General features: G+C 41.3%; 1 protein-coding gene across 1 annotated transcript; it reads left to right on the top strand.

The window, feature by feature from the left end:
- On the top strand, positions 1–8,027 carry LOC142922957 (interferon-induced very large GTPase 1-like). The gene has a single exon (XM_076063898.1). The coding sequence runs from the start codon at positions 120–122 to the stop codon at positions 4,473–4,475; it is 4,356 nt and encodes a 1,451-aa protein (XP_075920013.1). The 5' UTR covers positions 1–119; the 3' UTR covers positions 4,476–8,027.
- Positions 8,028–25,034: the final 17,007 nt, after the last annotated feature.

The following is a 25,034-nucleotide window of genomic DNA, read 5'->3' as shown; positions in this document are numbered from 1 at the left end:
CCACGTATACAAATAAAAGCCCTAATAGTGATAACTTCTTTTCTGATGATAAGAATGATGATGACATAATAAATAACAGGGATAGGCCTAGTACAAACACTGAAACCCACATTCACCCTATGGATTTACAAATGGCAATATTCCATTGTGGAGACAATTTTGTAAGGCAGTACATTTTCACCAAACTTTCATTCATCCAGTTCGCACTTCCGCTATTAGTTCCAAATCCTTGTTGTTCAGAAATAGAATTCCCTATCTGGTCATTCAGACAGATTAAAAAAAGCTGGAAATGCCGTGATGCATCTACCACAAAATGGAAATCTAAAAACTGTGCAATCAGTGATGCCAACACTGCACTCGTGTCCTTCGTAAGATTTGGTGAATCACCCACATCAAAATCTCAGATAATGAATTCTCTGCTCGGCAAGCAAAAGCATGAAGTTTTCTTTCATAGGCACTGCCGAGGCAGCAGCAGGAATGGTCAACTAATGAAAGGAGTTGCAGAGATCGCCTGGTATCTTCCAGGTGGCAAGGACGATGATGTATTTAATGACTGCATAGCATTCACTAATCTCCACGGAGATGCAAGAGAACACAAAACACAGGTGCAATTTTTACATGAGATATCGTCTATAAATGTGATATTACTGTCAGATGTTGATCGCAATGAAGAAGATAAACGCATCTTAGACGAATGTTTGAGTTCCTCAAAGCCGCTAGTTTGCCTCTGTGCTGACAATAAGAGAGTTTCCAGTGGAGTATCTGGAACAAACGCGAAAATTGCTGTCGGGAATCGAAATGAGGCTGAGTTAATTGATGAATTGACGTCAATAATAAAATTATATTTAGACAATTCAAAAAGAAATATTAATATCGAAGCTTGCTCAGATATTGCAAGACAGTATGGCTTCATTGTTGATGAAGATGATAAACAATGTTTAGAGGGCAAGGATATGGCGAAAGTTTTGCTGAGTCTTATAAGTAACAAGCCGCTGTGTTCCATAAAGGAGATATTTTTGCCTCTTCAAGGAAAATTGTGGCAGTCGTGGTGCAAGAAAGACAAAGAATTGACTCGCATGAAGGTAAAGGGGGGCCTAAGTGTTGAGGAACACAAAAGTAATATTTCAATGGAAAAAACACTCATTAGGAAAGAACAGCTTGAAAAAGCATTTCCTCTTAACGATTTTATGAGATCATTGATCATAATTTTGACCAAGAAGTCATGCACAGTAAAAACATACTTTATGCATTGGCTACGCATATACTTAGAAAATATGTATGCAGATCGCTTATCACAACTTAATCTCACTTATCATCAGGTCTGGACAGCAATAATACAATTGAAAAAACAAGGTTCTAACACGACTACCATTGCTGCAAAACAATCAGAGTTGGATAAAATATCAGAAGAACTTGATGCCTCTTCCTTTGGAATTTATCACGTTTTTAGGGAAGTTGGTCAGATCTACGAAGCTTCACAGACAACGCCATCAGTTGAAAAACTCCCAGCTACTTTGTCAAAGATCGCAGCAGAAATGATGATCTCTGGATTTCCCCTTGAACTCATGGATGGTGATGCTGTACATGTCCCTCTCATTTGGATTAGCTCAATCTTAGATGGAATCATTAATGAAATTGGGAACGTGAGGCTGTTTGTAATCTCAATACTGGGAATACAGAGCAGTGGAAAGTCCACGCTACTTAATGCCATGTTTGGTCTCCAGTTTCCTGTTGGTAGTGGGAGATGCACCCAAGGAGCCTACATGCAGTTAGTGAAGGTGGAGGCAGAGTTCAGTAAACAGCTGGGATATGACTTTGTGCTGATAGTCGACACAGAAGGACTACGTTCTGTAGAGCTGTCAAATGCAACACATAGTCATGACAATGAGCTGGCAACGTTTGTGATTGGGCTGGGAAACATGACCGTGATCAACATTTTTGGAGAGAACCCTTCTGAAATGCAAGACATTCTACAAATTGCTGTGCAGGCATTTCTGAGAATGAGGCAGGTCAAGTTATCACCAAGCTGTGTGTTTGTCCATCAAAACGTAGGGGATGTGACTGCTCACAATAAGAACATGGAGGGAAGGAGACGCTTTCAGGAGAAACTTGATGAGATGACCCGCATGGCTGCAGCCCAGGAGCAGTGCGCTGTTGAATCATTTGATGCGGTTATCAGGTTTGACGTGAACTCTCAGATCCGTTACTTTGCTCATCTTTGGGAGGGAGACCCTCCAAATCCAAGCTACTGCCAAAATATTAAAGACCTTAAAGAAATGTTACTTAGAAATGCGAAAAAAGAAAAAACAGTCAACGTCTTGAAGATATCAGAATTCAAAGCACGCATTAAGGATCTATGGACGGCTTTGCTTGCAGAAAACTTCGTTTTCAGCTTTAAGAACACATTAGAGATTGCAGCTTATACCAAACTGGAAGAAATGTATGGAAAATGGACTTGGGAACTCAGGAGTGATGTTCTTCAGCAGGAAAACAAACTCTATAACAGCATTGATAACAATACAGATGCTATGACACGATCACAGATTGAACTAAGAATTTTGTCAAACTATCAGGATATTAAAAATAAAATGGAAGAACATTTCAATAGCGCAGATGATGCGGAAATGTTGGTTCAATGGAAAGTTAAATTTGAAAAAGGATTTGAAACAGTGAAAGAAGAGCTATTGTCTGATGCTTACAAAAACTACACAGCCCTGATGGCTCAAAAAGACAAAAAACGAAATCTCGATCTACAGAGATCAAGTTACGAAGATCAGCTTATTAGAAAGAGCAAGGATTTGGCTTCAAAATTGAGAGACAAAAATGTAAATGACGGACAATGGGACAGGGATTTTGATAAAATCTGGCAGGAGTGGATTAAAGTGATAAAAGACAGTATGACCAGCCCTGCAACACTTGATGTAAAAACACAAATTGAAAACCTTCTTTACGAAGTTAATGCGAATCAAATTAAACACCTACAAACAGCGATATGTCACTATCACATAGGGACAGAATTTTACGTTAATCAAAACGAACACATTATGATGGGCACGAAATGGCTTGGAAGTCGGAGTCACCATTTCAAAGATGAGGATATGGAGTCAATTAAAAAATTAATTACTGACATAAAATTCAATGTCAATAGATGCATTACCACCCAAGAGAAACATAAAACGAATTTCAATTCATCCTACATATATGAAATTTTAGAGGTAATTAATTCAGAAATACAAGAATTTTCACAATCCAATAAAAGATTTATGCTCACAGATAAGTTCAAAATTAATTTATCTGTCCACATATTGGCAGCGGTTACAGGGCGATTTCAGAAAATGCATGAGAATTTCCAGAGGGAAAATGACCCATTAGTATACTTCGTCAGTAAAAAAGAAGAATACTTCAACAGCTTCAAAATTCGCTGCCAAGGCTCAACATCCACAGCTATTTTTGTGGATTTTTTGTGTAACAAACTGAAAACATCCATTCAACAGGCAGTTTATGATAAAGTTTGTGTTGACATTGCAGGCAGGATGAAGTCCACATTTCCGGCATTCAACGGAAATCGATCAAAATTAGAAAACTACATTCTCATAGATTTAGCGAAGAAGAAAGATTTTAATGCATTTGATGAATATATTCACCATCCAAAACACCACTTTGAGAAATACATTACGGAACGTGTAGAAGAGTATTGCAAGGAAAACGATAATCAAATAATTTATGAGATGTTAAAGTCAAGTCTTGGGGATTCCACAGCTGCAATTACTCGTGCAATTAATAAAGCAACTGAAATCGTACAAGAAAACGAGTATGATGCATCTTCATGGCTGGATGCATTTTGCACACAGCTTGATGACGCCATCAAGCTCCCAAGACAAACTTTGGACAAAGGCGACTACAAAGAAATAACGGATATTGAATTTCTTAAAGAAGAATTAACAAACGGACTAAAAACCGTGGTTCAAGGCTTAAAAGATAAATTTTCTTCAGCATGCTTAAATGATTTACAAAACGTTCAGAACGAACCTCACGAAATACTATTTCGGCAGCTATGTGGGTGCTGGGTGCAGTGCCCGTTCTGTAAAGCCATCTGCACAAACACGATCTCCAATCATGAAGGAGACCACAGTGTTCCCATTCACCGCCCCAGGGCAGTACGTGGAGGACATTGGCATGAAACTGATCACTTTGTCACCGACATCTGCACTAGTTTAGTTGCCAGTAACTGCAGCATAGTGTTTCCAGACAGAAAAATACCATGGAAGGATTATCGTACAGCCGGGCCAAATTATGCTTGTTGGAGCATAACACCAGACTTAACCACACAGCCATATTGGAAATGGTTTGTCTGCAAGTTCAAGTCAAACTTAGAAAAGCGCTATAACCTAAAATTTGCAGCGCTGGGAAAAATTCCATCAGATTGGGAATGTATTAAAGAACATGATGTTATTGAGGATTTAGAGAAACTGTAGGTTAATAAAACTACAAATGAGCATCCTATGTCACAGATGAACTTATGAATATGTGGCTCTGTTTCAAAGTCTGAAAGATTTTCATTTTTATGTTATTAATAATAACGAACAAAATTCATCATCAAACAGGAACATCTCTAAAATGGCATGTCATTTAACGGTCGTTACATGCATGCATATGGACATACATTTAACTTGAGACATTGTGGATGTTATAGTAAACTGATCATCTGCCTTAGACGTGAATATTTTCGCGCAAAATAAATATATGCATCTTTTTAAGTAATCCATAAAGAAATATCTACAATCATTTACAATGTGTTTATTCCTCTATACCCTTGTTTTGTTTAAACGTGCATTTTGTTTGTGATGCACTTCAAATGTAAATCCAAAATTAAGAATAGAAATGTCAATGAAAATGGTAAATTACACATCAGCTAACTGCGTGCTTAATATTAAATTGTGTTTCTACTTTAACATTTGTAATTGAAATCTAAAATCAATATTGCATGTTTTAATAGTAAATTTGTGCTTCTAGTTCCCACAAATACTCACCAGCCTTGCACTTTCTTCTTCATGTTGGTGTCGGACCCCTATTTCATGATGCAGAACCTTCTCCCCTGGGTGCTCTCTTCTAGAGCTTTAATCACCTGCCCATCCCCTCTCATGAATGCCCAAGACAGGTATTTTGCCTCTCACGATCGTTCTTTTCAGACTTTTATGTTCATCCAAAATTGCTTCATCATGAGCATAATACTATATTTCCATGGGATAGCATATGGCCAGTTGAAGTCAAATCCAAAGCTGAAAAGGTTCCAATATTATCAAGTATTCCGTTCTCAGCATGGATATCTGCCAAATGTAACATTTAAGTAAATGTTGAAACATCTTTACCAGTAACTTCTTCTTTGCTGCTTATTTCCCTTTGCAGCAGCAATTCTGTCTTGCTGAATGCTATTTTTTCCATTAAAATAATGATATCACCATTATGCACAATTAACTCGTTTGCTCTCCAATTATACGTTCAGACCCAACAATAACACATGTGAGTAAATACAACACAATTTCAGCAAACCTCAGGGTACTGTAATTCTATAATCGCAACAAATGCTTCCAATGACTGGAAAGGCACCAAATGAGACACAAAAATTAGCGGGGTTTACAAGGCTCTTAGAATTTACAAAATTAAACAACATTGTACTGATCAACACCATTCACCCCCACAAATAATCAAGAAGATCAACGTAGCACTCATGTTGTGGTGCATTTCACTACTGGACTGACGATACACGAATGTCAAACCATTTTTGGTCAAATAAAAAGAGTGGATATTTCTCTGGGGCAGACATTGGAAGTGATGACGGTGGCTTAATCATGATAATGGTCACAATCAAACTCAGAAAGAATTTCAGGGAAAAGAGCACGAGAGCGAGATATGACTTGGACAAACTCTACAGCCGACAGATAAAGGTAGAATATTAAGCAATGATTTCAATAAGGTTTGCGCCATGACTAATGTTAGTGCTACATTAAGTTACGGATGATTTCATGTAATATCACAATAAAGGGCCAAAATATGTTATTAACAAGGCTTGGGAGTTTAAACAGCAATGAGTGACTAAGGGGGGCATGTACCAAAGTGACTAGTCATGGAATTTGAAATCCAAGAGACCTGATGGAGAAGACGATACAATGATCAATCATCCACTAAACAATCCTGTCAGAACTGAAAAGCTATTTTTTCTCGACAGAAACAGAAGAAAGCTCTTGAGACTGTTAGGAAACTCATCAAATGGAACCAGTCAATACAATCAGCAACATAACTATTTAGCAACTTATTTGCAAACAGTAACACACACTTACACGCTCTAACCCAAAAACCTCTATTTATGGATGATATTGGTCGCGAAAACCTCCGTGTTAAACTGAGTAACACAAACAGACAGCCAATGACTCCCTCCAATATCAATGTTGCTGAAATGATGTGCTTCCAAAATGTCGTGTCGCTAATGGGATGTGAAAAAATATTTGTTTAATGTTCATGTTGAGGTAAAGATATTGGAGAGATGTGCATTGTGACCCTATTGATTTTGGAACTTTTATTCGAATAATTATGTCATGATACAAAGTATCCAAGTCACAGTAAGGTTGGCAGCATACTGTGAAATATCTGTCGAAGCCCAGAGGAACTTTTTAACCACATTTTCTAGGGCACAGTCGAAGTTAAGAGAGGGTGGCCAATGATCAACATCGTGCCTTAGACGTAAATATCAAAGGCATACATGTAGATCACAAGAGACTGATAAAGGTGGAATCGGTTGATACATCACTGGCCACACCTACGACATTACAAGTTAAGTAAACAAAACTCACATTCGTAATCTTCAACTCTTATCCACTCTATATCTCTGGCCTCTGTTTATGTGCTATGAAAAAGGGCCATTGTCACGAATAATCTGTTTTATATATATATAAATGAGTATTTATAGCAGTGCTATTGCTTTTTTAAGCCAAACGTCCAGTAACTTATGATAATGACGATACCAACATTTTCATACGGGGACATATAATCATACAGGTTGGTAAATGTGAAGAAATAGTAACAGTTTTGCATACAATTAATAACATTTCTAGGTTTGATGCATCGAAGTCAATAGGCTGTATGACTTGAACATTATAATGTTTTAGGTGATTTTCAGATAAGCATAGGAGCAAATATTGTCCACGCTGCCTACTCATCTTCCTCTCTTCCAGATCCATTGTCAGTTATTGCAAAGTCTACATTATTTTTAACACCACAATTTGCATAGCATGAAGATGGAAAAAACTGCATATTAAGTGTAACACGATCAATATCAATGGACAAAAGCAAACAACTTTAAAATGTAAATGAGTGGAAGCTGGATCAAGAAAACGACAAATGCAGAGTTCTATTAAATATCAACGAATAGGCTGAGATAAATAAGTAGAACAACAGATTCATCCTCTGGGCATTGTTGGCAATACAGGCGGCAGAAAGACGTCACTTTGAAGGGACATGGAAGGCGATGAACAAGACGACAGAGATGGATTCATAAAAGCAACTAATAAAAGTGGCATCATTGCTGACAAATGCTTCAGAAGGGTGGACGAGTGGAAAGATCAAGTTCTACAACTGCCAACCGCTTCCAAAGACAACATAAATTGTCGACTTTTGATATAATTATTTTACACGAAGCTTCATATTTTACTTCATTAACAACTTTAAGTTAATTACATCTATTGTCAATTTGGTCATTGTAGATAAGGTGCGTGAGCAATTGGGAGGTGTTCTGGAATTTGAGTTATTTTCGATCGCATGCAACTTTATATATACATAGAGTAAGATGATACTATCCGAATACAATACAGGAATATATATGTACATCTTTACGTCATATTTACGAAGTGGAGTGTTGGCATAGTGCTTTGCTATCTGCCATATGATATTTGCCATCTGTGCATCTTATATTTTGTGGCAATAAGAATCTGATTTCAATAATATGGTTGGTATTGCAACAACCAATGAACTAAGGATTGTTTGGATGTCGCATTTTTTTTGTTTAGCTAATCTTGATTGTATAATGCTGAAGAGGTCAGTTATTTTATGAATTAATACCTGTTTGTATGTTTCGGAGCATGAACATGATATAGTGGTTGTGCAAATAGATACAAAACATATAAGTTTAACATAATATGTTTTCAAAGTCACAATTCAATGTTTTATTGGGGCCATAACTATCGGTTTTAATCAATACATTTATAAGCATACAAATATTTACATATTTTGTGTTTTAATGAAAGCAGCATTTCAAAGTGGTGAACAAGACAAACACGAAATACAAAACACACCAAGGGACAATTGAAAAAATGTAAAAAATGAGACGATCAAAATATTCTTAGTTTTTTCGGTAAAGTCACGTTCAACGTGACTTTACCGAAAAAACTAAGAATATGAATTACTGCAGTCACGAAAGCTTTAAATCAAAATTTACGATCAAAATAGTGAAGATATGCCAAGGAATGTGGGGAACGTTGGGTTCTGTTTTGGAAAAAAAAGGTTCCAAAGAGAGTTGTATTCTATTTGCATAGTTCTTCGAGCTCAATTGCCTTGCTTTTTAAATAATCCACAGCATCAGGTTTAAGAATCCGCATTACTTGTAAGTCTAAATCAAGGATTGTGTATTTATTAGAACAATTCTTCAAGGAGTAGATTTTACCTCTCCCTCTACCAGCCACTAAGGCCCACTGGTGGTTGTTGTGAAGAAGCCCGATGGTTCACTGAGGTTTTGCTTAGTTCTTAGCCACCTAAATCAGGTGACTTTTGATGGTACTTATCCCCTGCCGAGTATTAACGACTCATTGGAGGCATAAGCAGGGTCAATTTGTATTCGTTCGTTCGTTTCTCAATCCGCTAGTCCTGGTGAGGGTCATGGCGGCAGCATGTTGCGTAGGGTAGTCCAGACCTCCCTTTCCCTGGCAATGGACTCCAGCACTACTATACACTACACTATCATGCGCCACTATACACTACACTGTACTCTACATTATACACTGCTATACACTACACTACACACTGCTATACACTACACTTATATGCAATACAATACACTATTATACACTACTATACTATACGCTACACAATACACTACATTACTATATACTACTAGACACGTACTCTAGCTCGACAGTCCCGCCAGCGTGTCCGGGGACACGCTGGCGGGACTCCGATAGGGAGTCTATCGGAGGGCATCCTAACCAGGTGCCCGAACCACCTCAACTGGCTCCTGTTAATCCGGAGGAGCAGCAGCTTGACTCTGAGGCTCTCCCAGATTACCGAGCTCCTTACCCGATCACCGAGCTCCTTACCCAATTACGGAGAGTGAACCTGGCAACCCTGGTGAGAAACCAATTACCCAAGGATCATGTTCCGGATCCATCACTGAGTCTGAGCCAGTTCTGCAACAGACTCAAAACAGTGTTGTTTCAGAGAGCCTACTTCAATGTGTGATCAATGCACATTCGTGATGGACTGGACTCATAAGACTGCACAATATCAAATGCTCTTACTTACATCTTACTTACTTACTCATGACCATAGGTTAGAGTGGGAATGTAGATCGACCTGTAAACCACTTCACTACCACAAAATGGTACAGTGCCCGCAACACAGCGGGCGCCACACCAATCCGCCAGCCAATATCACGCTCCCACTCACCATCACTCAACTTCTCCACTGAGGGCAGCTGTTCCCCCCTTCCCTGGGGCAAAAAATCCACCGTATCCCGTGAGTGAACCATGACCCAGATTTGGAGGTACTGATCCTCATCTCAGCTGCTTCACACTCGACTAGAGCAGAATTCCAATAACATCTCACCATTCGGGTTCAGATCAGGGGGGGCATTCCTCCCAATCATGCCTCTCCAGGTATCGCCATAATTTCCCACGTGAGCATTGAAGTCGCCCAGTAAGACTGTGGAACCGGTAGACGGCACTCTGTCTAGCAGTGCACCCACCATCTCCAAAAAGGCCGAATACTATGAACCGCTGCTTGGCGCATAAGCACAGACAACAATCAGAGTTTTCCTTTCTGAGACCCGAAGTCTCATTGAGGGGACACTCTCATCCACTCGGGCAAACTCCAACTGAACAGCACCCAGCTGGGGGCTTGTGAGTATCCTTACACCCGCTCGGGCCCTCTCACCAGTGGTCACTCCGGAATAGGAGGCCACCCCGATCAAGAAGTTTGTTCCAGTGCCAATGCTGTGTGTGGAAGTGAGACCGGCTATATCTAGTCGGTACTTTTCCACGTCCTCCACCATTTCTGACCCGGTCCCAATAGCAAGTGTCCATCACTATGGTCCAGCCCATCTGAGACCATCCCTTTTCCTGCCAAACTGGCATCGCATCCACCCCTCACCCTTTGTCCTGCGAATGGTGCGCCCACAGTACTGGGAATCGATAACAACCATGCTAAAAAAACGGAATCGATTCCCTGATATATGTACTGACGTCATCACAGGTGTGTGCAATCAATTCTCTGATATCCCGATCACACTCAATCGTATCAAATATTAAAAATGTGGGTATCGATTTCCCAAAGAGGAATGGACAACGACCACGCTATTAACCAGAATCGATTCACTTCACTGCTATAATATATAATGACGTCACTACAGGTAGGCAGAATCGATTCTCTTCGACTTCTATTTGCCGTATTGGAATCGAATTTTAACATTGTGGATATGGATCTTGCCAAGAAGAAACAATAACAGACGGGCTATAAACCGGAATCGATTTCCTGATATATGGAGTGAAGTCTTAATACGTGTGTGGAATTTATACTCTGCTATCCTGATCATGCTCAATCAAATCGAATATTAACATTGCCGGTATGGATCTCGCCAAGAGGAATCGACAATGCTATAAATAATAATAATTCAATGCATAATGTGCATTCCATACTAGGATCAGGAAACAAAAACAGAACCAGGGCAACCGACCAAACGAAAGAGGGAAGGCCACTTTAAAGAGATGGGTTTTCAAAGCAGACTTAAATATTTCAACCAACTCTGATTTCCAGACTTCAACTGGCAAAGTTTTCCATAATTTGGGTGCCATGATAACAAAAGCCCGATCACCAAAAGAGCGCAACCTAGACCTGGGAGTGCCGAGCAGTTGGAGATCAGAAGATCTTCAGGATATTAATGGAATATATACATTCATTAGTTCCTGCAAGTAATGTGGGGTGAGTCTTTTAAAGCCATATAGGTTAATAGCAATATATTAAAATCTACTTGGAATTTGACTGGTAGCCAATGAAGAAATAAGAGGACTGGTGTGATGTGCTCACGTGTAAGCACTTGCGCAGCTGCATTCTGAACAAGCTGGAGTCTGCCAAGTACTTTGCTCGGTATCTCAACCAGTAAGGCGTTGCAGTAGTCGAGTCGGGATAACACAGAAGTATGGACCACTCTCCAACGCAGAAGGTGACACGATTACTCATGTTGTAAATACTCTTTGGTTCTTTCGGTAAAGTCACGTAGATATAAAATAAAATAAATCACGACCTTTCGATCGCAACGGCAAGCAATCGTCTTCAGGTGAGAGAGAAACAAGCTGCTGTGACGAGATATTATATAGGTCCAAGAGGTGGAGGGAGGGGGGTTGCCGCAACGGGCAAGAGGGTGAGGGTGAAATCCAAAGAGGGAACGTGCGGAAGAGAGTGAGGTGATCCAATCGTCTTAGGTGAGAGGGAGAAAAAGAAGCTGAGACATCAAATTTAGCAAACTTAGAAATGCAATTCAACTCAGAGAGTCGGCTAACACAAAAGTTAACACTTTACCTGGTTGATCACGTCCTCCCAATGATACATATCTTAGTTGGGTTGGTTCTGTCGATTTGTAAACGAATGTGGTTCGTGGTATAGTTTGCAAATTTACTTATTTTTGATAGCATGGGGCCATGCAGCACTTCGTTTATAACTGCCTGCTCTGTTATTGACGTTGCTTTTACGTCCAGGCTCAAGCCTGCTTTTACATAGTTTATACGGCGCCTTAACCAATGAATGCAATGATGGAAATAAGGTAAATTCAATATATGATGGGAAGCATTGGGCAAATCTTTGATGCGTGATTTTGGTAAAATCCAAATCATTGACAGTAAATTATGATGAATTAAATGAATGAATGTGGGAATGAGTGATAGCCATGTCATGAGAATTTTGTCATGAGAATCTGCAGAGACCCATCGCGGCTCTCAGGCCACACGGTGTTCCCAGCCCACAGCGAGGAGGCGGTGGAGGTTCAGCCGCCCACGATTTTTCTTTCTCTAGTGTACAGACGCTATATTCCTTTTTATTTCATTCTATACATTTACCATACAATATGTATTTAACACGAGAAAATATTAATCAGAGTTTACATTCAAAATACTTAATGTTTAATGTCTGGGTTGATCCCATGAAAGGAAATGAGAGGGGTGTCGTTTTACGAACCATGAACCAATTGCCAGTGTTCCCATTGTCGTTGACTTTGCCTATCGCGGATTTACCGATAGCAGGTATATTTTTAAAGAACGTAACCTCCGCGACAGGCAATGCTTTGCTGTTCGCGGTGTTTCCACCAACCCATAACTCTGGGTACAAAGGTCAAAGTTCCTGGCTGATAAAACAAAAATGGGGAAGCTCGTTGAGTTTATTGGTGTTTTACATCAACAATAAATGACGGCCCTTTACAGTCTCGTGTAATATTTTACTTGGCAGTTTTCCCCTTCATCGCCAAATGTATTTTACTTGTTGCCCTCACGAACAACTCAGCCTAGTTCAGTCCTAATTGCGAAGCCTTCCATGTATTTCAGTACAGTAAACGTGGTAGACACCCATTGTGAACCTGTTAACTGTGTTGTATACAACATTTCAACTTGTTGGTTGGCATCTATTTATTCATTTTTTTTCTTTTCCAGTCATCTTCGTGAAGAATATAACCGCGCATGCAATACTAGTTTAACATTCTGTCGCAACGTTTAAATAGAGGGAAGATTGAGACATCATGCCACGATTGAGGCATTTCATGTCTGTAGAGCAGGCATGAGCAAAGTACGGCCCCCGGGCCGTATACGGCCCATTGGGCTTTTTAATCCGGCCCGCCGAACTTGTCCAAATATTGTTATTATTAAATTAAATTTTACCTTTCTCCTGTAATGCCCCCATTTCCCCATTAGATGGCGCACTTTAACCGGGAGTGGCCCGGCCCCTCTGTCAAATTTTAGAACTCATTGTGGCCCGCAAGTCAAAAAATTTGCCCACCCCTGCTGTAGACTCTTCATAAATTAAAAATCAGTGTATGCTCTTAGTTTAATTAATAATCGGACATGCTTAATTTGCTGCCGGATGTAGACCTATTTGATTTGGGGCCAACTCTCACAACACTTGCATTGTAATAATCCACCAAGCAGCTCTACACTAACTGATTTAATCGCTCCATCTCCTTAGTTATCTTTCTCTTGGATTTATGGCATCATAAATCCATGAACTAAACTATTTTTCGATTTAAAGCTTTCGTGACTGCAATGATTCATCTTCTTTGGTTCTTTCGGTAAAGTCACGTAGAATGAGAATAAAATAATAAAATAAAATAACACAATAATATTCTCACGACGTTTCGGCCACAACACAAGCGGCCTTCATCAGGTGAAGGGAGCGAGACTGTCTGGTAGGACAGCGCTGGAGTGAGAGAGCCACGTTCAGATCACGGCTTTTAAGCTGTGTGAGAGGAACAAAGAGCCTTGACGAAGGAATTAGCATAAAATTTAGCATTGAAAAGGCTGAATGATTAGCTTGTGACTGGTCACAGAAATAGCTATGTTAAAAGTTAAAGCATACACATCCGCAGAGGCACCCATTGTTAAAAGGAATTAGCATAGAATTTAGCATTGAAATAGCTAAATTAAGGCATTCGCTTGTAACTGCTACAGAAATAGTTACGTTGAAGTCAGAGCATACACATTCACCGAGGCACTTAGTACAAATCAAAACAGGAGAATTTAGCATTGAAATAACTAGGCGAATTTAGCATTGAAATAACTGGGTGATTTGCTAGTGACTGGTCACAGAAATGACTACAAATCTGAGCTATTCACAGTACTATATAGTGAACCAATAAAAACTAAAATATAAATTACCTTCATGTTATCAATAAACTCTATATTCTCCAATCAGCTAAGCTACCAACCATAAGTCGTTATATATCACAATGCTATATGGCGAAAAAATAGGTGGATTCTTACCCTCAAATTTCCGTACCACGGATAGCTACGGGCCCCGTTCAGACGGACGAGTTCGTCCATGGTCGGAACAGAGGAGGGGGAGAGAGACAGCTGCGAAGCCCTAGTATACTCCATGTTGTAAACCATACCATTAACCGTGGTGTGAGAGGTATTAAGAGGCAATGCTGGCGAAAGAGCTGCGGTCTGAAGGTCATCGTAAAATTACAATTAATTAAGAACAGAAATGATTTAACACATCTTTCCAGTGGTTACTGAGCCTGAATCCATCTTCTCGGTTGAAATTGTCTCTGTGCTTGTATATGTGAATGGCCTCATGAACGAATCTCTCATGGTAGCCAGTTGGTTTGCAAAGGACCTCCGTCTTGGAGAAGTCAATGTCATGTGAGCCCACTGAATTGTAACAGTGATCTGCCACGGCAGAGGAGTTCGTCTTACCGTGTTTCAAGTCTGCTTTATGTTCGCGGATGCGATCCGAGATATGTCTTTTGGTTTCTCCAATGTAGCTACTACCACAGAGGCACTTTAGTTTGTAAACGCCCGGGTACTGTATGTCTGGAAGAGCATCTTTTACAGATGGAACTAAATCACGGATTTTGTGTACTGTGTTGAATCGGACCTGGATCTTGTGTTTATTCAGGATTTTGGAGATCTTTTTAGTGACCCCTGCAATGTAGGGTAAGGTGATGGTTTTGAGTGGCTCCACAAGAGGATCCTTCTTCATGACTGGAGTGATGGCTTTGCGGATTGTGTAGTCGGAGTAGCCATTAGCCCTGAGAGCCTGGTGTACGTGTTTGAGTTCACTGGTAATGTGTTCCTGGTCGGAAATGCATTGGGCTCTATGGTATAGAGTCTTGATGAGGCAGTTCTTCTGGGATGGATGGTGGTGGGAATCCGGTTTCAAGTAAGCATCTGTATGGGTAGCTTTCCTGTAGACAGAGTGGCTCATTGAACCATCATGTCTCCTTTTAATTAAGACATTCAGAAAGGGTAGTTTGCCATCTTTTTCGACCTCCATGGTAAATCTGATGGCTGGGTGTATGGAATTGATGTGGTCGCGGAATTGGTCTAGAGCAGGCTGGCCATGTGGCCAGATGACAAAGGTGTCATCAACATACCTCTTCCATAAGGTCGGGCATAGAGTGGCAGTCTGGATGGCGTCAGTTTCAAATTTTTCCATGAATACGTTGGCTACAACCGGAGATAGGGGGGAGCCCATTGGGGTGCCCTCAGTTTGTTTGTAGAAAGTTCCATTCCAGGTGAAGTATGTGTTGGTTAAGCAATGTCTCACCAGGGGGGGTACATCAGTATGCAGTCCTTGATGAACCAGGTCTTCAATGATAGCGATGGTGTCAGGTACCGGGACTTTGGTGAACAAGGACACCACATCAAAACTGACAAGCAGGTGGTTCAATGAGCCACTCTGTCTACAGGAAAGCTACACATACAGATGCTTACTTGAAACCGGATTCCCACCACCATCCATCCCAGAAGAACTGTCTCATCAAGACTCTATACCATAGAGCCCAATGCATTTCCGACCAGGAACACATTACCAGTGAACTCAAACACGTACACCAGGCTCTCAGGGCTAATGGCTACTCCGACTACACAATCCGCAAAGCCATCACTCCAGTCATGAAGAAGGATCCTCTTGTGGAGCCACTCAAAACCATCACCTTACCCTACATTGCAGGGGTCACTAAAAAGATCTCCAAAATCCTGAATAAACACAAGATCCAGGTCCGATTCAACACAGTACACAAAATCCGTGATTTAGTTCCATCTGTAAAAGATGCTCTTCCAGACATACAGTACCCGGGCGTTTACAAACTAAAGTGCCTCTGTGGTAGTAGCTACATTGGAGAAACCAAAAGACATATCTCGGATCGCATCCGCGAACATAAAGCAGACTTGAAACACGGTAAGACGAACTCCTCTGCCGTGGCAGATCACTGTTACAATTCAGTGGGCTCACATGACATTGACTTCTCCAAGACGGAGGTCCTTTGCAAACCAACTGGCTACCATGAGAGATTCGTTCATGAGGCCATTCACATATACAAGCACAGAGACAATTTCAACCGAGAAGATGGATTCAGGCTCAGTAACCACTGGAAAGATGTGTTAAATCATTTCTGTTCTTAATTAATTGTAATTTTACGATGACCTTCAGACCGCAGCTCTTTCGCCAGCATTGCCTCTTAATACCTCTCACACCACGGTTAATGGTATGGTTTACAACATGGAGTATACTAGGGCTTCGCAGCTGTCTCTCTCCCCCTCCTCTGTTCCGACCATGGACGAACTCGTCCGTCTGAACGGGGCCCGTAGCTATCCGTGGTACGGAAATTTGAGGGTAAGAATCCACCCATTTTTTCGCCATATAGCATTGTGATATATAACGACTTATGGTTGGTAGCTTAGCTGATTGGAGAATATAGAGTTTATTGATAACATGAAGGTAATTTATATTTTAGTTTTTATTGGTTCACTATATAGTACTGTGAATAGCTCAGATTTGTAGTCATTTCTGTGACCAGTCACTAGCAAATCACCCAGTTTTTTCAATGCTAAATTCGCCTAGTTATTTCAATGCTAAATTCTCCTGTTTTGATTTGTACTAAGTGCCTCGGTGAATGTGTATGCTCTGACTTCAACGTAACTATTTCTGTAGCAGTTACAAGCGAATACCTTAATTTAGCTATTTCAATGCTAAATTCTATGCTAATTCCTTTTAACAATGGGTGCCTCTGCGGATGTGTATGCTTTAACTTTTAACATAGCTATTTCTGTGACCAGTCACAAGCTAATCATTCAGCCTTTTCAATGCTAAATTTTATGCTAATTCCTTCGTCAAGGCTCTTTGTTCCTCTCACACAGCTTAAAAGCCGTGATCTGAACGTGGCTCTCTCACTCCAGCGCTGTCCTACCAGACAGTCTCGCTCCCTTCACCTGATGAAGGCCGCTTGTGTTGTGGCCGAAACGTCGTGAGAATATTATTGTGTTATTTTATTTTATCAATTTATTATTTTATTCTCATTCTACGTGACTTTACCGAAAGAACCAAAGAAGATAAACTATTTTTATTGTACCAGGTAAAGTCAACCGAGAGATGCAGCTCCTTAATGAGCCAGCCCTGGACCTCCTCTTGGTCAACTTAGCCTCAAATGACGACCTGTTGTGGTGCGTAAACATTATCATTGGGAAGACAAAGGCTGCCAGGCGTGGTGCTAGCCACCCAACCCCTGGTGTGTTGTGTCAGTCATCATAGGTACTCGCCAATACCACTCACTCAGGTTAAGAACCAGGCTACAGTCTACATTATAGACTCCCATTTTTGTTTAATCAGGCAGGAACTTTGACCTTTGTACCCAGAGTTATGGCTTGGTGGCAACACCGCGAACAGCAAAGCCTTGTCTATCGCAGAGCTTATGTTCTTAAAAAATATCTGCTATCGGTAAATCCGCGATAGGCAAACTCAACGACAATGGGAACACTCGGGATTGGTTCATGGTTCGTAAAATGACACCCCTCTCATTTCCTTTCATGGGATAAACCCAGACATTAAACATTAAGCATCTTGAATGTAAACTGATTAATATTTTCTCGTGTTAAATACATATTGTATGGTAAATGTATAGAATGAAATAAAAAGAAAGAATATAGCGTATACAATACTATACATGTATACAGTACTGTACGCTAGAGAAAGACATCTTGGGCGGCTGAACCTCCACCGCCTCCTCGCTGTGGGCTGGGAACACCGCGTGGCCTGAGAGCCGCGATGGGTCTCTGCAGATTCTCTTGACAAAATTATCATGACATGGCTATCACTCATTCCCCCATTCATTCAATCAATTCATAATTTACTAGATTTGTGTGCGTGTCTCCCCATATGTCTCTGTGCTAACCCGTGATGCTTGGATGTCGATATATGTGTATGCAGTCTGTTTTCCAGCACTCTCTTGGATTTCACACTTAACTTAAAATTTAGCAATCTTTGAAATAACATATTCAACCAGACCATGCGTTAATTGTGTTTTGACCAACCGTCTGTGTTGCTTTATATAGTTTCTAAATTTTGCTAAACCCTCTTTGATTTAGTGTGCTCCTCCGTCTTTGTATCCCCTTGTGTATCTGTTAATTCCCTCTATTTGGGTGTCTGTATATATATCTGCGGTTATGTGTTTCCTCTCTCTCTTAAATTTAGCTTTTCTGTACCTGATGAAGATTGATTGTGTTGCAATCGAAACGTCGTATAGTATTAGTATAGTATTATGTTATTTTACGTCTTATTTCTACGTGACTTTACCGAAAAAAACAAAGAGTATCATAATTTACTGTCAATAATTTGGATTTCACCAAATTCACGCATCAAAGATTTGCCCAATACTTCCCATCATATATTTCATTTACCCTATCCCCACCATTACATTCATTGGTTAAGGCGCTGTGTAAACTACAAAAAACCAGGCTTCAGCCTGGACGTAAAAGCAACGTCAATAACAAAGCAGGCAGTTATAAAAGAAGTGCTGCATGGCGCCACGCTATCAAAAATAAGTAAATATGCAAACTATACTACGAACCACATTCGCTTACAAATCAACAGAACCAACCCAACTAAGATATGTATTATTGGGAGGACGTGATCAACCAGGTAAAGTGTTAACTGTTGTGTTAGCCGACTCTCTGAGTTGCATCGCATTCCTAAGTTTGCTAAATTTGATGTCTCAGCTTCTTTTTCTCCCTCTCACCTTAGACGATTGCTTGCGTGGCAATAGGATCACCTCTCTCTCTTCCGCATTTTCCCATTGCGGTAACCCCCCTCCTTCCCCCTCTCGGACCTATATAATATCTCGTCACAGCAGCTTGTTTCTCTCTCTCTCACCTGAAGACGATTGCTTGTTGTTGCGATCGAAACACCATTTTTTTTATTTTATACCTACGTGACTTTACCGAAATAACCAAAAAGTATGGATTCCTGCAGTCACGAAAGCTTCAAATCAACATGTTGTAAATGTTGGAGATTTACTCTGCAACACACCGATGGCCTGACATCGAAACTAATTGGCACGTTTTGTTTACGTGACAAATCTTATTGGTTGGTGGTGGCGGGTTACGACACATTTATATGTACATGATCTGACCCAAAAATCTTAATCATATCTCATAATACGCTTGGGGGCATTGTTCCTGTAACACTCTGCCCTCTGGTTGACTGGGTTGTTCGCGGTGACGCCACGCACTGCAACAAATCAGCGTGTGCAATGGGACTCCAGAAGATAATTTAAATTAGCACCATCGCACAGGTGAGACACCCTGTCCATGCAATAATTAATCATCCTGTGGTGCAAAATGCAACATTATTTGCAGCTCACCGTCATAACACTTTACGGTCATTCCCCGCTTTACGCACGGGTTCTGTTCCTGAGGATCGTTCATTGGTTCAACTGATCGTAAGTTGACACACTCATTGCACAAAATGAACCCTACTTGCATTGGCGAAATGAACTGCCGAACTATTTGGTTTGGTGGAGCAATCCTTCGCCAGCTGTAATGAGTCTTAAAATCACCACGGAGAGTGTGTGTGCGTGTTGAAAGTGTGTGTTGAGAGTGTGTGTGTGTTGAGAGTGCGTGTGTTGAGAGTGTGTGTGTTGAGAGTGCGTGTGTTGAGAGTGCGTGTTAGGAGAGTGTGTTGAGAGTGTGTGTTGAGAGTGTGTTTTGGGAGTGTGTGTTGAGAGTGTGTGCTGAGAGTGTGTGAGTTGAGTGTGTGTGTTGAGAGTGTGTGTTGAGAGTGTGTGTTGAGAGTGCGTGTTTTGGGAGTGCGTGCGTTGAGAGTGCGTGTTTTGAGAGTGTGTGTGTTGAGTGTGTGTGTTGTGAGTGAGTGTGTGTGTGTTGGGAGTGTGTGTGTTGGGAGTGTGTTTGTTAAGAGTGTGTGTGTACGCACGTGCGTGTATGTTGTGGATACGGTAGTGTAGCGGTTAGCGCTACGTTGCGCTACGAACCTGGCGACCCGAGTTCGATTCCCACTCATGCGCAACCGAAGTGACGATTATCTAAACAAGTCCTGGGCCTCCCCGAGGTCGACTCAGCCTAAAATGAGTACCGAGTGTGGTGTGGAAACATCGCCACAAGATAGACAAAGGCGGTCAGGCGTGGTGCAGGCCACCCACCATGTCGTGTGCCGTGCCGGCCTTCATCCGGTGTTCGCTAACTGCACTTGCCCCAATAGTCTATTACAGGCTATACGGGGGATCTTTGTTTTATTTTGCGTCAGGAGTGGCGCTGTAGCGATTAGCGATATAGTGCGTTAAAAACCTGCCGAGCTGAGTTCCCTTCCCGCACACGGCCACCACCAGTGACGATGATCTAAACCGATCTTGGGCCTCCCCAAGGTCGACTCAACCTTAAATAAGTACCTGATGCGGTGTGTAAACATCGCCACTGGGGAAACAAAGGCGGTCAGGCGTGGTGCTGACCACCCACCCTCGTTTGTAGTGCCGGCCTTCATAGGTGCTACTCGCTAACAGTTAAGGCGAGGCAGGGGATCTTTGTCTAAATGTGTATGCGTGTTAAATTGTAAGCGTTTACTGATAAGTAGCGATCTGATCCTCATCATGACATTCTCAAGGAACTTCCGCGGGTTACTGCTAGTTATGAATATCGGTCGCGAAAGCCGACTACGATGTGTCAAACTAACATCGACAAGATCGGCGATTCTATCGCAGTCGTTTCTATTGCACCATAGCACCCCCTGCCGCCGCGGGACGCATTTGATCGATCGGTATGCAGGATCAGGATCCTTGAGAATCTCCTCCGCTCGCGACGCGAACATTTGCAAATTGTGTGAACAAATTGGGTTACACTCAAATTGCTCGTTGTAGCGAAATATCGTCAAGAGAACGCTCGTTAAGCGAAACACACCTGTATACAGTGTACACACAGCACACTGTATATGAGCGTTTACACAATGTATGCACAGTTCACACCAGCGTATACACACACAGTACACCACACATTCTTTAGAATGTAAAGACAGCCAGTACATTCACTCTCACAATCCGATTCTATAAGAATAGGTGTTCCCCCAATGCACTCAGGACAATGAGAGCTCGGGGTGAGCAGCTACATCATGGGACCTCCTTTGCCAGTACCAAAATATGATAATAGCTTGTTAAACACCAAACATAAACCTTTTGCTTCGGTGTTTAACAACTTAACCCCTGTTTTGTTGCTAGAAAAAAATGGAAAAACCTATTTTCATATTTTGGTACTGGCAAAGGAAGTCCCATGGTGAGTGAGTGGAGTATGTATGTTCTCCTCCTGTTATAAAGAGTGAGTGGCGTTTGTATGATTTCCGCCTGTTCTGTAGTAAGAGTGTGTAAGTTAGTTTGTATGATCTCCCCCTGTTCCACATAGTAATAGTGGAGTTCATATATTGTCCCCGTGTTATACAGTGAGTGTAGTTTGTATGATCTCCCCTTGTTCTACAGTGAGAGTAAGTGAGTGGAGTTTGTATGATGTCTCCCTGTTCTGTAGTGTTAGTGGAGTTTGCAAGTTTTACCCCAGTAGTGCAGAATATGATTTAGTGAGTGGAGTTTGTGTGTTCCCCACTGTTCTGCAGAATGTGAGTGGAAACTGTATGATCTCCGCCTGTTCCGTAGTGTGCGAGTGAGTGAAATTTGTATGATCATCACTTGTTTTACAGAGTGAGTGAGTGGAGTGTATATAATCTCCCCGTTCTAAAGAGTAAGAGTGAGTGAGTGGAGTATGTGCATTCTCCCGATGTTATAAAGGGTTAGTGAGTGGAGTTTGCATGATCCCCCCTTGTTCTACAGGGTGAGTGGAGTTTGTATGTTCTCCGCATCTTATGCAGAATGTGAGCGAGTGGGTTTGTATGTTTTCCCCATGTTATATAGAGTGAGGGGCGTTTGTATTATTTCACCCTGTTCTGCAGTGTGAGTGAGTGGAGTCTGTATGTTCTTCCCCTGTTCTTCAGTGAGATTGAGTGAAGTTTGTATGATTTCCCCCTATTACGGAGTGAGAGTGAATGAACGGAGTTTGTTGTATGTTCTCTCCATGTTCTCCAGTGTCAGTGAGTAAGTGAAGTTTGTATGATCTTCCTTTGTTCTACAGTGAGTGGAGTTTATATGATCTCCCCTTGTTCTGCAAACTGTGAGTGGATTTTGGACAATTCACCCCCGTTCCGAATAGCGTGAGTGTAGTTTGTATGATGCCTCCCTGTTCTGTAGTGTGAGTTCGTGGATTTACATGTTCTCTCCCCATTCTGCAGAATATGATTGAGTGAGTGGAGTTTGCATGATCTCCCCTTGTTCTACAGAGTGAGTGAGTGGAGTTTGTATTATTTCCCCCTGTTACGTAGTGTGAGTGAGTGGAGTTTGCATGTTCTCCCCTTGTTCCGTAGTGAGAGTTTGTATGTTCTCTCCATGTTTTTAAGAGTTAGAGTGAGTGTAGTTTGTATGATTTTCTGTTGTTCCACAGTGAAAGTGAGTGGAGTTTGTATGATCTCCCCCCGTTATAAAGTGTTATAGTGAGTGGAGTATGTATGTTCTCCCCCTGTTATAAAGAGTAAGTGAGTGGAGTTTGCATGATCTCCACTTGTTCAACTTAGTGAGTGTAGTTCGTATGTTCTTCCCTTGTTCTCCAGTGAGATTGAGTGGAGTTTGAATTATTTCCCCCTGTTCTGTAGTGAGAGTGAATGAGCAGAGTTTGCATGTTCTCTCCATGTTATAAAGAGTTAGAGTGAGTGTAGTTTGTATGATTTCCCCTTGTTCTACAGTGAAAATGAGTGGAGTTTGTATGATCTCCCCCTGTTATTAAGTTTTATAGTGAGTGGAGTTTGCATGATCTCCCCATGTTCTGTGAGTGGAGTGTGTATGTTCTCCCCTGTTATGTAGCGTGAGTGAGTGGAGTTTCTATGATGTCTCCTTGTTCTGTCGTGTGAGTGATTGGAGCTTGCATGTTCTCTCCCCTTCTGCAGCATATGATAAGAGTGAGTGGAATTTGTATGATCTCCCCTTGCTTGTAGTGTGAGTGAGCGAGTGAGTGGAGTTTACATGATCTCTCCCTGTTCTTAAGAGTAAGAGTGAGTGGAGTATGCATGTTCTACCCCTGTTCTGCAGTGTGAGTTAGTGGAGTTTGTATGTTCTCCCATTGGTATAAAGAGTTAGTAAGTGAAGTTTGTATGATCTCCCCTTGTTCTGTAGTGAGAGTGAATGAGCGGAGTTTGTATGTTCTAATCGTGTTATAAAGATTTCGAGTGAGTGCAGTTTGTATAATTTTCCGTTGTTCTACAGTGAGTGAGCGGGGTTTGTATGATCTCCGCCCGTTATAAAGTGTTATAGTGAGTGGCGTTTGCATGATCACCCCTTGTTCTACAGTGAGTGAGTTCAGTTTGTATGGTCTTAGCCTGTTCTCCAGTGTCAGTGAATAAGTGGAGTTTTTATGCTCTCCCCTTGTTACGTAGTGTGAGTGAGTGGCGTTTATATGTTCTCCCCCTGTTCTGCAAAGTGTGAGTGAGTGGATTTTGTACATCCCCCCCCCCCATTCCGAATAGCGTGAGTGGAGTTTGTATGATGCCTCCCTTTTCTGTAGTGTGAGTTCATGGATTTACATGTTCTCTCCCCATTCTGCAGAATATGATTGAGTGGAGTTTGTATGATTTCCCCCTGTTCTGTAGTAAGAGTGTGTGAGTTAAGTTTGTACGTTCTCCCTCTGGTATAAAGAGTTAGTGAGTGAAGTTTGTATGTTCTCCCCTTGTTTTGTAGTGAGAGTGAATGAGCAGACTCTTTGGTTCTTTCGGTACTGCACGTAGGTATAAAACATTGTTGTTGGTATAAAACATTGTTGTTTTATACCTACGTGACTTTACCGAAAGAACCAAAGAGTATGGATCCCTGCAGAGTTTTATGTTCTAACCGTGTTATAAAGAATTAGAGTGAGTGCAGTTTGTATAATTTTCTGTTGTTCTACAGTGAGAATGGATTTAAAGCTTTCGTGACTGCAGGGATTCATATTCTTGGTTCTTTCGGAGAAATTTGAGACTGACGCCATCCAGACTGCCACTCTGCGCCCAACCTTATGGAAGAGGTACGTGGATGACACTTGGCCGGCCTGCTCTAGACCAATTCTTCGACCACATCAATTCCATACACCCAGCCATCAGATTTACCATGGAAGTCTAAAAAGATGGCAAGCTACCTTTTTTGGATGTCCTAATAAAAAAAGAGACCTGATGGTTCAATGAGCCACTCTGTCTACAGCAGGGGTCTCAAACTCGCGGCCCGCGGGTCAATTGCGGCCCGCGGAACGATATTTTGTGGCTCCCTAATTGACATAAAACATTTTATTTTATTTTTTATTTTTACCATAGCTCAGGCTCGTGACAGCTTCCGGTGTTTGTTGACAAGTTAGCCAACGCGAATTAGCAACGTTAGTCACTTGGTTGAAACGTGATTCCGGAGTGACACCAAGTGGAAGGAAAATATATCCTGTCACCCAGTGCAAGGTACAGAGGACTTAGGAAATGGGATATGGGATATTTACACAGAAAGATTTTTTTTTTACTTTTAATTAAATAGTACCGGTAACATACACAAATACATACTGTAAATGTTTTTTTCTGAACAGTAGCCAACCAGGAACTGATCTGAAGAATTTAGTGTGAGTGCATTTGATTGGTCCACTGTGGCCTGTTCGGTAATTTAATTGGTCTGAAGTGACGGTAAATGTTTT

Source organism: Petromyzon marinus, unplaced genomic scaffold (genome assembly GCF_048934315.1).
Source record: "Petromyzon marinus isolate PM22_M1 ecotype Great Lakes invasive population unplaced genomic scaffold, UKy_Petmar_22M1.pri1.0 PM_Scaffold_23, whole genome shotgun sequence".
In the NCBI taxonomy this organism is placed as follows: Eukaryota; Metazoa; Chordata; class Hyperoartia; order Petromyzontiformes; family Petromyzontidae; genus Petromyzon; species Petromyzon marinus.
Note: the sequence above shows the minus strand (reverse complement) of the source record. Positions and strands in the feature narration are given on the sequence as shown.